Genomic DNA, 15162 nt, shown 5'->3' with positions numbered 1-15162 from the left:
TTTCGGACACTTTAAAAGCTAGATCGAAAGTATTTTGCTTTAGAACAGACAAAAACAATACTTTTGCCCGTTTTTCATAATTTATCCCTTTTATTACCCGCTTGGACAAAACTTTCACAACGGAAATTTTCTAATTTAAATTTCTTTTGCAATGTATTGATCTTACATTGCAGAAAATGCATAATAACACTGCCAACCTATAAATTTACAAATATTGTCAGTCTGACAACGTTGCAAAAGAAAAATTGTAAGTTAATTTTCTGAACATTTTACTTTAAATCTATCATTTTATAACATACAAGCTTATACCCGGTGTGCTTCGCAACCCCTATCGAAATTAAATACATTATCAAAAATATATTTAGTTACTAAATTACAACATTTTTCTTAAATGTTTATTATAATTTCTTTTGGTGACAATATATTTCATTTAAATTCTGAAATAATACATTAATGATATATTTTCTTCTTACTTGCTAAAATTTAATATATACCTTTAGTCTTAAAGAATAATTCTTATTCTAATGCCTTAAGATATACAATATTTTTTACCCTCTATTATAAATAAAAAACCCACTTAACGATTTTGAAAATTCTAACCACAATAGTTTTCCAGATTAACAATATGTTACATAAGAGAAATGCCATGCAATTTCTTTCTATCTATGAAAAATTTGAATTATATAACAGTTTTCAAGATATACGAAATTTTGTATTTAATTTATATATGTGGTGCCAAGCCCCCCACCTGAAATCCCGCCCGTTATTTTCTAAATGTTCACATGAATGTCAAAGTTATTCATATAAAATTTGAGGATTCTAGCTCTAATAGTTTCCTAGATAGCTATTTTTTCTATTTTATTTATGTGGGGCTTCAAGCTCCCCAGATTAAGTCCGCCCAATATCCTCAATATTAATGTAATATATAAGCAAAATTTGATGAATCTAGTTTTATATTTTCCTAGATAAACAATATTTTGTATTTTATTCATAGTCCCTATTAAAAGTTCGCTCGTTATAGTCTAAATGTTCAGATAAATGTTAAAATTCTTCAAGTGAAATTTAATGATTCTATCTCTAACAATTTCTCAGATATATGAATTTTTCTATTTTATTCATATGGGCGCTGCAAACCACCTCAGATGAAAGTTTGCTCTGAATATTAAAGTTCTTGGTGCAAAATTTTAAGAATTTAGTTGTATAAGTTGTATAGAATTCTAACTGTAGTAGTTTTCAATATAAACGAATTTTTGTATTTAATTTATATGGAAGGTGCCACGCCCCCTAACGCCAGTCATCCCACATTTTATCCTAAATAATCATATTGACACTAAAGTGGCTCCGACAAAATTTTAGGTCTCTAACTGTTACATTATCTCAAGATAAACGAATTTTTGTATTTAATTAATATGGGAGGTGCCGCTCCCCTCATGGGTAGTCCGCCAATTTATTACTTAAAATATTTACATGAATGTTAAAGTTATTCATGCAAAATTTTAAAATTCTAACTGTATTAGTTTCCAAGAAAAACGAATTTTTGTATTTAATTTATATGGAGGTACCACGCCCCCTAACACTAGTCCTCCCACATTTTATCCTTAAATAATCATATTGACACTAAAATGGCTCCTACAACATTTTAGGACTCTAACTGTTACATTATCTCAAAATAAACAAATTTTTATATTTAATTAATATGGGAGGTGCCGCTCCCCTCATGGGTAGTCCGCCAATTTATTACCCAAAATGTTTACATGGATGTTGAAGTTATTTGTGCAAAAAGAAGATTCTAACTGTAATAGTTTCCAAGATAAACGAATTTTTGAATTTAATTTCTATGGGAGGTGCCGCCTAACGCTATAGTCGTTTAGTAGTTTATAGCGTTCAAACATTCCGCATAGTGTATAAAAAGTACGTCGAAAAAGTGTATCACTTTTTCCCGACCGTTAAAAACGATTCCGCATCTAATTGTCTTAATTTTTGAATATTTACTTTAAAAATATATATAATTATATTTAATGAATGGTTTTAGAAAATCGATTTGCCGCGGATGGTTTTTGCACCATAATGACAAAAGAAACTGATTTTTGGCATTCATATTACGTTATGAATGGTGATACAATTTCAATCTACCCCGACATAATGTCGCTCAACCACACTACTATGGTTCTGTTGTTTCGGCAACATCACATAAAGGGACGTAATTGGTATTCCGAATCACGGATCATATTAATTGACAAGACTTTATTTTAGTAGTCACAAAGCCCCCACATGAATTAAATAGACAAAATAGTTATCTGGGAAACTATTAGAGCTAGAATCCTCAAATTGTATAAGAATAACTTTGACATTCATGTGAACATTTAGAAAATAAAGGGCGGTATTTCAGTGGGGGGCTTGGCACCACATATATAAATTAAATACAAAATTTCGTATATCTTGAAAACTGTTAGATAATTCAAATTTTTCATAGATAGATAGAATTTGCTTGGCAACTCTCACATTTAACATATTGTTAATTTGGAAAACTATTGTGGTAAGAATTTTCAAAATCGTTAAGTGGGTTTTTTATTTATTTCAGAATTTAAATGAAATATATTGTCACCAAGAGAAATTATAATAAACATTTAAGAACAATTTTATAATTTAGTAACTAAATAATTTTTTTGATTATGTATTTAATTTCGATAGGGGTAGCGATGCACACCGGGTATAAGCTAGTTATATATAATAATGAACCTAGAAACATGAAATTAAGTACGAAGAGTCAAAATTAGGTCAGAACACATAAGAGGGAACTTTTTGCTTCTTTTTTTGTTTTCTAAAAGGTACTTTTAAAATTTTCTTTTATATTGAACCTAGACATGAAATTCAGTATGTAGAGTCGGAATTAGGTGAGAACACATACATTTAGAATTTTCTATAATATTGAATATAGAAGCATGAAATTAAGTGTATAGATCCCAGATTAAACGAAAACATATAGAGGGACTTTTTGGTTCTTTTTATACCCTTCACCTTCGTGAGAAGGGTATTTATAAGTTTGTCATTCCGTTTGTAATTTCTATAATATAATTTTCCGACCCTATAAAGTATATATATTCTGGATCCTTATAGATAGCGGAGTCGATTAAGACATGTCCGTCTGTCTGTTGAAATCAGTTTTTAGAGGTCCCCAGATATCGGCGAGATCCGAATCTTCAATAATTCAGTTAGACATGCTTTCGAGAAGATCGCTATTTAAAATCACCAAAATCGGTCTATAAATATCGTAGATATGAGCAAAAAAAGCCACATTTTTTTATGCTTTGTTAAAAAAGCAACAACAACACTGTGAATTGGATAAAGATGTACATGTACGTGTGGAGATGTATTTGGTTTTATTCAGCTGTGTATTTTTTTGTATGTTTGGATGCTGTTCTGTTCTCACGAAGGTGAAGGGTATAACAAGATCAAGGAGATAAAGCAGTTCATATTTGTTTGAGGGTGGTAATACAGTTTGACGGTGGTATTACAGTACAACGGTTAATATTTCTTTCTGCTACAGTTTATATTTGTTTGTGTGTATGTTATGTGTGACATGTGTGCAGAGATACAAAATAAATAAAAACTGTTTTTTAAAACACTTGGTGAAGGGCACAGCCGAATATAAAAATTTTACTTGTTTGTTCTACAAAAGGTACTTTTTGAATTTTCTATAATATTGAACCTAGAAACATGAAATAAAAATTAACTTTTTGTTATTTTTTATACCCACTATCAAAAAAGATATTGATTTTGTCATTTCGTGTGTAACACATCGAAATATTGCTCATAGACCCCATATAGTTTATAAATGATGGGACCTAGTAAGATTCTAAGACAATCTTGCTATGTCTGTCTGTTGTTGGCACGATAGCGTCCGCAAAAAAAGAGATAGGAAGATGAAAATTTATTTGATATTCTATAAATTAATCAGAAATGTTTGGTATTGAAAATGTGCAAAATCGGTCGACGATTTCACAAAGCCCTTATACAAATGTAAATCAGGAATATGGCTTAAAAAGCTTCAAAAAGTCATAAATTCGTTGTATGACATTGCAAATACCACGAAATTTTGCATAAGTCAGCTTTTTGACTACCGAAATTAAATTCAGTATTATGGCGAACATAACCATAATTGGCACTACCCCCTTTACTATAATGCTGATTACTATTATATGGAGGCAAAAATTTGACTTTAACAAATTTTTTATGACCCCAAATACCTCTATCAAATTTTGTGGGAATCGGTCCATTTCGAACCTACCCCCATATAAGGCCCCTATCAGAAAATTACTTTTACGCTTATTGCTGGTTTAAAAATGTTAGTACAACAACGAAATGCGACATAAACATGACTTGTATAATCGAATCGTAAGGGAATCGGTCCATAATTGACCCTAGCCCCCATATAAGGTCCCCTGTAGAAATGACTTTATCGCTAATTACTGACTCCAAAATAACTATATGGCGACGAAATTCGACATAAATAAGTTTCGTATGACAAAATTTGTTGTGATAGGTCCATATTTGACCCTACCCTCCATATAAGGTTCCCATCAGAAAATTATTTTACGCTCATTAGTTTCTTAAAAATACGTTTGCCGCTATCAAATTCCACATGAATATGATTTGTATGAACCAAAATTGTTCTATAAAATTTTACGTGAATTGGCCTATAATTTATCCAAATTCTACGAGGATCAGACCATAAGAGGCCATATCTCGCATATAAGTTTCCTTTAAAAAATATCTTAAACGACCATTAAGTGAATACATCATGGTGAATGGTATATAAGATTCAGCATAGCCGAATATGGAATCTTACTTGTTAAATAATAAACAGAGCCAAATAGAATATTAACCAGGTACTTTGTTTTGTTATTTAAATTTGCTGCTCATTAATGCGCGTCAAATAATGGTTTTCATATACAAAATAAAGTAATTCTATATCTATATCAGATTATAAGCAAGTTGTTACTAAAGTACCGTTGAAAGTTAAGTGGCTATGGAAGTACAAGCCATTACCGGGTATTTGCTGGGTAGCTATGAAAATATTTGACACACTCACTGACATAGCGTCTTTCAAGCAAATAAGAACCCAAAAATATATTTTTTTGGTGTGTGCCACCAATACACACAATAAGATGTATTTTTTACATGCGGAATGATAAAATTAATATACCTACACCTTTTCTAATGGTGGGTGTAAAAATAATTAATATACAAATTAATATCTTGTTACCTCTCTTAGTGCTTCATCATCTTTAGGTAAGTGTGAGCAATTATTGCAATCATCATCACTTTCGTCTTCTTGGTCGTCATCATCATCTTCATCATTTGAGTCATACTCGTCACTATTTTGATCTATATAGAGCCGTCGATTGCCATCTGGTGGGGGTGTAAAACATTTAAGAGGTTTTGGACTGTTATTTTCACATCTAATTTGATTTTTTTCAAGTTCACGAAATTTATTCAACATCATTGAAGTTGTGCGCGAATGAACAATTACATTTCTATCTGGCGATAATTCTTTAGAATTTTCATCATCTTCGCTTGTATTTTCCTCCGGCATTTTTACTACTCCTTCTCTTGGTGGGGTTATTCGAAAAACCCTCTTTTTATTTTCCGATGGATGATATTTTTCAAAGAATTTAAATTTTTCACTAATTTTGGATGTTTCAATTTTTACATCTTCTACTGCTTCTCCACTTTTCACTATATCATTGTCAAACTGATTAACACGTTTTGCTTGTCCATTATTACTAATAATGGACATTTGTTTTTGCAAAATTTTATTGGTTGGTAGAGAGGGTAAAATGTTTTGAGTTTTACCACTAACAACATTAGCATCCAGTTCCATAAAAATGCTCCGAGATTTTTTACTAATAGCTGGAAATGAATTATTAAAAAAATAGTTTGTTATTTAATAAAACCGAAAAGAACAAGTAATATTTTTATATATATCTTGTCACATATCGACATTAATAAGATATTATTAATTTACTTGTGGGACTACGTCAAATATTTAAATGTGTTGCAATTGGAATTAAGGTATTATAAATCCATCAGAATATAAACTTCTGGTCAACGTCATTAAAGACTATTTTCGATTATGCGATAGTTGTTCTCCAAATCAGACCCGAATTGCGAATATTGGCTAAAATAATATAAAATTACGGTGCGATTATTTTAAATGTCGGAGTAATTAAACTATTTATTGTAGAAGAAAGTGTTTTTACATAACACATTATTGACAGAGAAAGGACGTTCTTCGATAACAATCTTGCAGTGATGTAATGTCTTTAGTGTAGACTGTGGTTCTACTGTATTCTATCTATCTTTTTATTCTCGACAAGATTGCCAAGTATGCCTCTAATGGTACTCCTCATGAACGCGATAAAGATGATCGCGTGAAAAATCTAGCTGTGGTAAATGAGTACCGACAGTTTTTGGAGACCGCAACCAGCACATTCAAAAAAGATTCTGAAGTTGAAAGGTCCAAACGAAACCGCTCTCAGCAAAAAGGAGGAATGTAACAGAAAGCAAAATCTGCAGCTACCACGTCTGCTGCCTGAAGACCATTTAATAATGTTGTGAAGGACCACCTCCTTATGGCTTGGGGTATTACTAAGATTAGAGATGCATGGGTAGGTTTAAGCCTTAACCTAACCCTTGCTGAGGAAATTCCAAAGATACCTTGCGCAAGAGTTTAATTATCAAAGATTACCTCCGAAGCACCCAAGATGTTGGAATGCCTCAAACGGCAGAATCCCAACATACATATGAATGGTTGCGCTACCCGCATAGAAAAAAATGAAGAGCACACATTCCTAATACTCGCCAACACAGAATCTGGCTCTGCTGAGCTAAAGAAGGCGGGCTTGAGACTATTCCATCGGGAAGTGAAAAGACAGATGAGATGGAAGCTGCAAATCTCTGCTCCTGGCATGAAACACACCGAGCCTGCCGAAAATCCTGACAGTGCCATTGTCAAAAATAGTGCATTGTCAAAAATAGTACATTGTCAAAAATAGTGCAAATTAATTTGAAGCACTCAAAGTGGGCTTTGGGAGGAAGTACTGGACATTACACTCATTATCGAATGAGTCCAGTACTTCACGTCCTTTTACAAAGGGATCCTTAGACATAAGCTCAAGAAAATTCCCGTGGTTAATGATTCAATCGTTAGTTTTGATATGATAGAGAAAAACTTTAGCAAGTCTTAGGCAAGGCTTTCAAAGTTTTCTCCCAAAGGCAAAAGGCTTCCCTCCATAATGGAATATGGAGCTATCTAAGCTACGTTAAGAAACACGTAGAGCCTTTAACACATGCTACAACAAAAAATCATGGCAGCGACAAACTTAAAGTTGTCGGAAATCAATAACAATATAATCTCCCATGATAGAATCTAATTGATAGTTTTTTTTTAAATAAAATAACTCCCTAAAAATTTGTTCAGAAAGCAACAACAACGAAATCTTGGCATTTAATTCGTTTTTGGGATATAATTTCACATTTAAAATGAAGAGTTATTTCATTATGAAATAATTCCTCAAAATTCAAAATTGAAGTAAATCTCTAAAAATACATATTTTTGGGAAGTTATTTCATTATATTACTTTTATCACACGAAATATATGTCTGATAGAAGGCCTCCGTCCGGGCGCAAAGGTTTTTTCCTTAACAGTGTTCAGCCTTAGGCCGGCCTTTTAGGAAATCTTTACTAAGCGAAGTCGGTGTTGGTCATATTATAGAGTAGTAAATCCTTGCGTGCGGCCGTAGGCCAGCTATTAAGGGCATTTTGATTAAGCGATGTATTAAACTTTGAAGCCCCATTCGAAATTACTTTTTTTTAAATGTCTCTAAAACCAACGTGTTCCATAATTTGTCATTCTTAAAGGGGAACTTATTTCATTTTAAAATTAGGGATTTGTTTCATATGAAATAAGTCCCCAAAAATGGGGTGTTATTTCATTTTAATTTAAAAAGTTATTTCACTTCATTGGGGTTTTTTATTTTTAAATTTGGGAATCATTTCATCATGAAATAATTCCGTAAATTTGAGGACTTATTTTATTTTTGTTTTTGGGGAATTATTTCGTGGGGAGTTATTTCATGACGTCGCCTAATATATCTGTCGTAAGATGTTTGGAATGAAATGGGGACTTTGTCCCAATATAATCAAATAGATGTACATAGTGTTCAAATCACTTTAACATGTTTTTTTATATTTTTAATTTAATAAAATATTTCATATTATTTAAAATTATGATTAAGTGCGACAGCGCATATGTCCAATACTAAGATTAGAAAAATCAACACTTGTCTTGTCACACATGCCTTTATGATATTTATTTTTATCACTTGCGTGCTATACCCACGCAGTGATAAGAAGTTTCACTTGATAAGATTGAATGCACATTAAGTCGCATGAGGTCTTATCATAGTTCTAGTTAGTTTTAAAATTTTTATATTTAGTACTTAAGATTTTAATTTTGTAAATAAAATCAATGTCTTACAAACATTCATCGAGTGAATTACAAATAAAGAAATTCTAACATTTTGGTCCTTCGAGCCGGATCAGTGACCGATAGATATCACTGTCCAAAAAAGAAAAATAAAAATATTAATCAAAAAAGAGATTAATATTTAAAAGCGTTGATCACCGCTAATAAAAGTGATCAAATTAAAAAACAAAAATCTTAAATTGGTACAGAGACCAATCAAGATAAAAACAATAAATTTGGAATATAATTTATTGCATCAACAACAAATTGGTTGTTTTATACAGACACCAATTACAAACAAATAATAAATTTGGAATACAATTTATTATAAACAAAATAAAAACAAAAATTGGAAATTTTTAACAGATTCCAAAATAATACTTAAAACAAAAACACATGGATACTAATTCCATGTAATATACAATCATAAAACAAAAAACAATAATTGGAAATCTAAACAGGTTCCAATTATAAAATCAAACCAAAAAACAAAGCAAGAAAATGTTAAGCGAAGAATGTTTAAAGCAGCCTGAACAGCAAGATGTACAGGAGCAAGGAAACTTTAGCAACGTAGATGAAAAGTGGCAGCATTTTCAAACACTAAAGCAACAACAAATGCAACAATATATGCAACAAAAGATTGAAGCACTTAATGTTGCAAACAAACAATCTGTAGTAGAGCCAAAAATTATTCAGAAAGAAGAGAACAGACCTACTAAAGAAAGCACTATACTGAATCAATTTAGAAGAATGGTTTACAAATTAAGAGAAGCCCTCGAGGAGGAACAAAATGCAGATAGCGCATTTGAATTGGAGAAAAGTATGTCTTCTTGGGAGAAGCAGATCCATGATATAAGACTACTCCAGTCAGATTTATCCATTAATTTTTTAATGGGGCAACAAGTCGATGAAGAGTTCGAGGAAATCGACAAATTCTATGAGATAAAATCAAAAGAAATGATGAAGAAGTTTCCCAAGTTCAATGAGAATACAAAAGCAATAGCTTTGAAGAACATCGAAATTCCATATTTTAGCGGAAAGGTGGAAGAATGGAATTCTTTCCATGATTTATTAAAAACCTAGTAGACGAAAACCCAAAGCTAGCAGACGTTGAAAAATTATATTATTTAAAACCTAATTTAAAAGATGAGGCGCTTAAATGGGTTCAACATTTGGCAATAACTGGCAACAATTACAATGCAGCTTGGGAAATATTAACCCAAAGATACGGCAATAGAAGAATTTTGTTCACAAAATTAGTGGACAAGATATTAAATCAACCGAATGCAGTGTTTCAGCTTCAAGCTTGAAAGGCCTATTGGATACAACAATAGAGTGCATACATGCGTTGAAAGCCATGAACTTCAATATTGGAGACGCTGATCCAATAATTGCCAGAATTGTGATCAAAAAACTGGATAAAGAATGTCTGCTTTTATATGAGCAGAGCACAAAAAAATCCAAGGATATTCAAGAGTTACGAGATGTGCTGGAGTTTCTCGAGCATCAATATCAAGCTTTAGAAGCTTCAACAAGAAAACGCAGTTGTCCTTATTGCAAAAAGTCAGGACACGAAATCTACTCATGCAAAAAATTTTTGGAGCACTCCTTCACAGAAAGACATACATGGGTTAAAATTAACAACTGGTGCTACAATTGTCTTAAACACAAAAAAGATAAAAAATGTTTAATTGAAAACAAATGCAAAAAATGTGAAATGTTTCACCATACAACTATACAGGTGGTTCCGAGGATGATTCTTTAAATCGAACTGGTGTTGCGTTTGAAGCCGAAGAAGGTGCATTAGCCAGAAGTGAAGAAACATTTGAAGAAGAAAACACAGATATGGTTGAGTTAACTATTTATGATACTGACTTTTTTAAAAAACAGACCAAGTAAAGAAGCAATCATATGATTGAGAAGATGAGAGCACAAATTAAATTAGTACTGCAGATGGTGCTGAAGGTGTCTTTGGGGAAGAAAAGCCCTTTATCAAATATGATCAGGCTTTAGCAGTCGACCTAACATGGATAACGGGAGCTGCGCTGGATAAAGAAAAGGCCATGGAAGAAAAACATGAAACTATTGTTTTGGACAAAGCCAATGATGGTCCACAAATCACACCTCTTCTATATTTTTGCGTAATTTAACAACCTCCATAACCAATACCAAAATAGATGTTGTGTGTCAGAAATTTGATGGTTATTCGTGCGTAGCTATCGATAAAAAAACAGATGGCGGTGATGACAATCAAGATGCAGAAGAAAAATTAAATTTGGATAAAGATAGAGATGGTCCTTTAAAATTAGACGGTGAACATAAAAACGCTGTTGAGAAGAAAATAAGCGAGGCGGAGACTGCAGCTATCGATGATGAAGAAATAGATTGTGTCGCAGAAGACTCTGGTGATAGAGAAGAAAAACAACAAGAAGAAAAACTAATAATAGAAAAGCCTGGAAAAGGCTTTCATGTGTACCAGGGTATTTTTGTCACAAGTTCCGGAAAAGGAAGCTATTCAAGGATTCTTTTGTGGATAAAATAATAAGTTATTATTAAGCATTTTGCAATTCATATTTTACTTTTTCCCCTGCAGAATGTTCAAATCCTGTTTTTTATATTTTTAATTTTATAAAATATTTCATATTATTTAAAATTATGATTTAGTGCGACAGCGCATCTGTCCAATACTAATATAAGAAAAATCAACACTTGTCTTGTCACACATGCCTTTATGATATTTATTTTTATCACTTGCGTGCTATACCCACGCAGTGATAAGAAGTTTCACTTGATAAGATTGAATGCACATTAAGTCGCATGAGGTCTTATCATAGTTCTAGTTAGTTTTAAAATTTTTATATTTAGTACTTAAGATTTTAATTTTGTAAATAAAATCAATGTCTTACAAACATTCATCGAGTGAATTACAAATACAGTAATTCTAACACATAGCTATAGTACTATTCTTACATTATTCTTACGGATCTCTTGTAAGGTATACAAAATTCAGAGATCAGCATGTATTGGAATAACAGGTGCAAGTTATGAAAGCAGCATGAAAATGCTCTTTTACAAATTTGCAAAACTGTCTTAAATAAAACTTACCTTGAACCTGAAAATTATTTGCTGACAGTTAATAAAATATTTATAAAAATTGTTTACAAATAAATTCGCTGAAAATTTAAAATATAATATGAATTTACAAATAATTATGTTGCAATTCCATATTATGTTTTTATTAATTACTTGCTGATTGTGCTTCTTATTAGGTATAAATATGACACTTAGAATCAAGAGAGTTAGTTAATTGTATGACGCTGTGTAATTCATAGTGTTAAGTTAATAATGTAAAACTGAAAATAAAAATATATATATTATTTTAAATACAGACTAAACAATTTATTTGGGGGCTAAACCGGGACCCTTCTTTAATAAATGTAAAACAAATAAATAAGTATCCTTAAAAAAAGGATAAAAAATTCTACAAATCAGTAACCTTTAAGCAAGAATGAATGTATAGTCGGGCATTGCCGACTATATGATACCCTACACCAGTCAGTATGTTAAAAAAGTAGATAATTTTAAAATAAAATATTTAACTTGTTCTTTAACCGTATTGTGGAATATTTTTACGTATTATTGACAAAATACAAGAGATTTTCTACAAAAGGGCTCATAGGGGAGTAAAGGTAAATATGGGCCTTCCTTATTAATTTTGGTAGAAGATTTCACATCTTCCTTAAAGTTATTTATGTAGATTTTAACCGTTTTATTAGAAATTATAAGCGAATTTTGACCTTTAAGACATTTTCTGAAGGGGAGTTTGTATAGGGGCTAAGTTTTGCAGATTTTTGTTGACGAAATAGAACTTTTAACGTAATTATGAGCGACCTGTAGCATGCGCACAAGGTTTATATACACACACAGACAGACGGACATAGCTAAAACCACTCTGAGCCGATTGGTATACTTTATGGTGGGTCAAGAAGAAATATTTTTGGGTGTTACAAACATCAGCACAAACGCATAATACCCTGCCCATTATAGTGGTGTAGCGTATAAAAGGAGAAAAAAATCTACAAACAAGTATCATTAGAAAAAGGAAAATAATTCAACAAATAAGTATCTTGAAAAAGGAGAGAAAATAATAATAGGGAAAATATTTCTAGAAGGAAAATAAGTATCCTTAAGAGTAGGAGTACAAGTTCTACATCTGAAAAGAAGGAGGAAAATATTTATACATCTGAAATATAAGCATTATTTAAAAGGACAACATTTTACAACTGCAAAGAAATTTGGAGGCCATCAGAAGTCGATAACTGAGTAAACAAGAGAATTTAAATGTAAGATTTATTTTTTAAAGAAATATTTTTAACTTAAAAACTGTTTAATTGTCTTATAAAACAGTATCCATTAAATTTTTGTATTTGTAGTATTGTGAGGCTTAAAACTGGCTTATTCAATAGAAAGTGTAGTGGACAATTTAACGGACGAAAAATTGAAATATTTAACTAATCACAGGATACTAGATATAGTTGAAGAAGAACTAGAAAAAATATAGTATAAACGACTTAGTTGGCGAAATTACTGGACTATTTAGGAGTATGACAACAAACAATATTGACACAGAACAGGTTTTAAAACTTGTTACACGATGGGACGAAAGTTTGGACATTATTAAATCCTTTCCAAGTTTTAATGGTAAAGATAATTCGTATGCGAGTTGGCGAGAATCACCAAACAATTCAATGAGTCTTTACGTTAATCGTACTTCGCGGCATTGACTATTTTATGCAATAAAATATTAGATGATGCAAATGACACTTTGACAAATCATGCTACTGTACTAAATTTTGATGCTATTATAGCTCGTTTAGATTTTGCTCATGCCGACAAATGACCAATTCATATTATTGAACAGGAATTAAGTATTGTAACCATTTTAGATTGTTATAGCGATGTTAATAAGAAACTGACCTTATTAATAAATATGACAATAATGACTTTGACAAATGAATTGAATTATAAATATTGTTAATATGCTCGCAGAGTTTTTATTACTGGATTAAATCTTCCATTGGCAAATATTCTGTTTTCATTATCACCTTCTGATTTACCTAATGCCTTAGCCAAGGCTCACGAACTAGAAGCTAATCATGTTAGAGCTAATTTTGCAGTTCAATTTAACAGAAATCAACTCAATAGCCAAAATCCAAGAAATGTTTTACGATTTCCTCCGAGAAATCTCAATAACAATTTTCAGTACCAAAATAATCGACACATAAGTCAGGCAAAGCCTGAACCGATGAAAATCGGCTGTTCAGTACAAACTCAAAATTACGCTCGGGGACCACAATTCGGTCGATGGCAACAACGACCACAAAACTCCAATCAATTTTTTTAAAGACCTCAATTTATACATGGCTTAAAAAGACAACGACCAAGTGAACAGTTTATTTCTCAACCAAATAATAAGCCACACAGAATAAATAATTTAAATTAAACTGCTTTTTTATCGTCATCAGAACGAGAGTATCCGGAACAATTTACAGACACGTTTTACAGAACACGTTGTTACTGCAGCCCAAATGTCCTTATTAACAGTAAAGAATTAGTTCTTCTTGGAACGATTACTTGTGGTAATAAAACTGATATCTAGTAGAACTATTAGTGATAATAATCATAGAAGGGAAATTGATGAAAATATTATAAATAAAATTACCGACTCAGGAAATAATCTTGATGACAAACCTTATGTAAATGATACTCTCAATTATGAGAAAAATACAATTGATAGATTAGAATGTGAAATTCGCAAGGAAATAGATAATTTAATTCAAAAATTAATACAATTACAATACGGAAGGGAAGCTATGACCAGTTATAGACCGAAGGAAAAAATATTCCTAATAATATTTTTGTGTATATAAGCAATACTTGTATCAAATTTTCCTCTGAATAAATTCCATTGACATAAGATTTGATTTTTCTAAAATTTTACGACGGAAGTTATTAACAAAAATTTTTTTCGATGTTGTTTCAAATTTTGATTCATAACTTTTCCCGATGTGAACCGATTTTGCCCATTTTCAATACCAAACAACTTAGGAAAACGAAGAACATTTTAGGTGAATTTGGTTAAATTCTATTGCTTCGTTTTATCGTGAGCTTGTTTTACACAGACATACGAACATAGCTAAATCGACTCAGAATTTGATAAGGACCCAGAATATATATACTTTGTTATGTCCATAAAAACCGACATACATTTGTTTCCGCACAAGAGCTTAATCTCTGCGGAAAACCGGAAATTTGGTTTTTTGTTAATAACTTCCGTCGTAATGTAGATATCTTAACAAAATTTTAGAAATTAAAATCTTATGTCAATGTAATTTATTCAGAGGAAACATTTTTTGGATGGGTCCATAATTGGTCATAGCTCCCATACAAGGTCCCCTCACGAAAATCAGTTAAACGCACATAACTCATTACTAAATAAAGATATCGATATAAAATTTGGTACAAGTATTGCTCTTATATACAGAAATATTAAAATAAAATATTTTTTCGATCGGTCCGTATTTGGTCATAGCACCCATACAAGGTCCCCTCCTAAAATCACTTAAACCGG

At 31.5% G+C, this 15162-nt stretch overlaps 2 protein-coding genes across 2 annotated transcripts in view; one reads left to right on the top strand and one right to left on the bottom strand.

Moving 5' to 3' along the window:
• The window catches only part of LOC111675474 (5'-nucleotidase domain-containing protein 3), a 194297-nt gene that overhangs the window by 81050 nt on the left and 98085 nt on the right, over positions 1-15162 (top strand). The gene's annotated exons all lie outside the window — the stretch shown is intronic.
• LOC111686427 overlaps positions 5237-15162 on the bottom strand; it is a 78244-nt gene continuing 68318 nt past the window's right edge. Inside the window, exon 4 of the mRNA XM_046949018.1 lies at positions 5237-5913. Coding sequence (XP_046804974.1) covers positions 5252-5913 — 662 coding nt within the window. The 3' untranslated portion in view covers positions 5237-5251. The remainder of the gene's footprint in view (positions 5914-15162) is intronic.

This window comes from Lucilia cuprina, chromosome X, assembly GCF_022045245.1.
Source record: "Lucilia cuprina isolate Lc7/37 chromosome X, ASM2204524v1, whole genome shotgun sequence".
Classification (NCBI taxonomy): Eukaryota; Metazoa; Arthropoda; class Insecta; order Diptera; family Calliphoridae; genus Lucilia; species Lucilia cuprina.
Note: the sequence above shows the minus strand (reverse complement) of the source record. Positions and strands in the feature narration are given on the sequence as shown.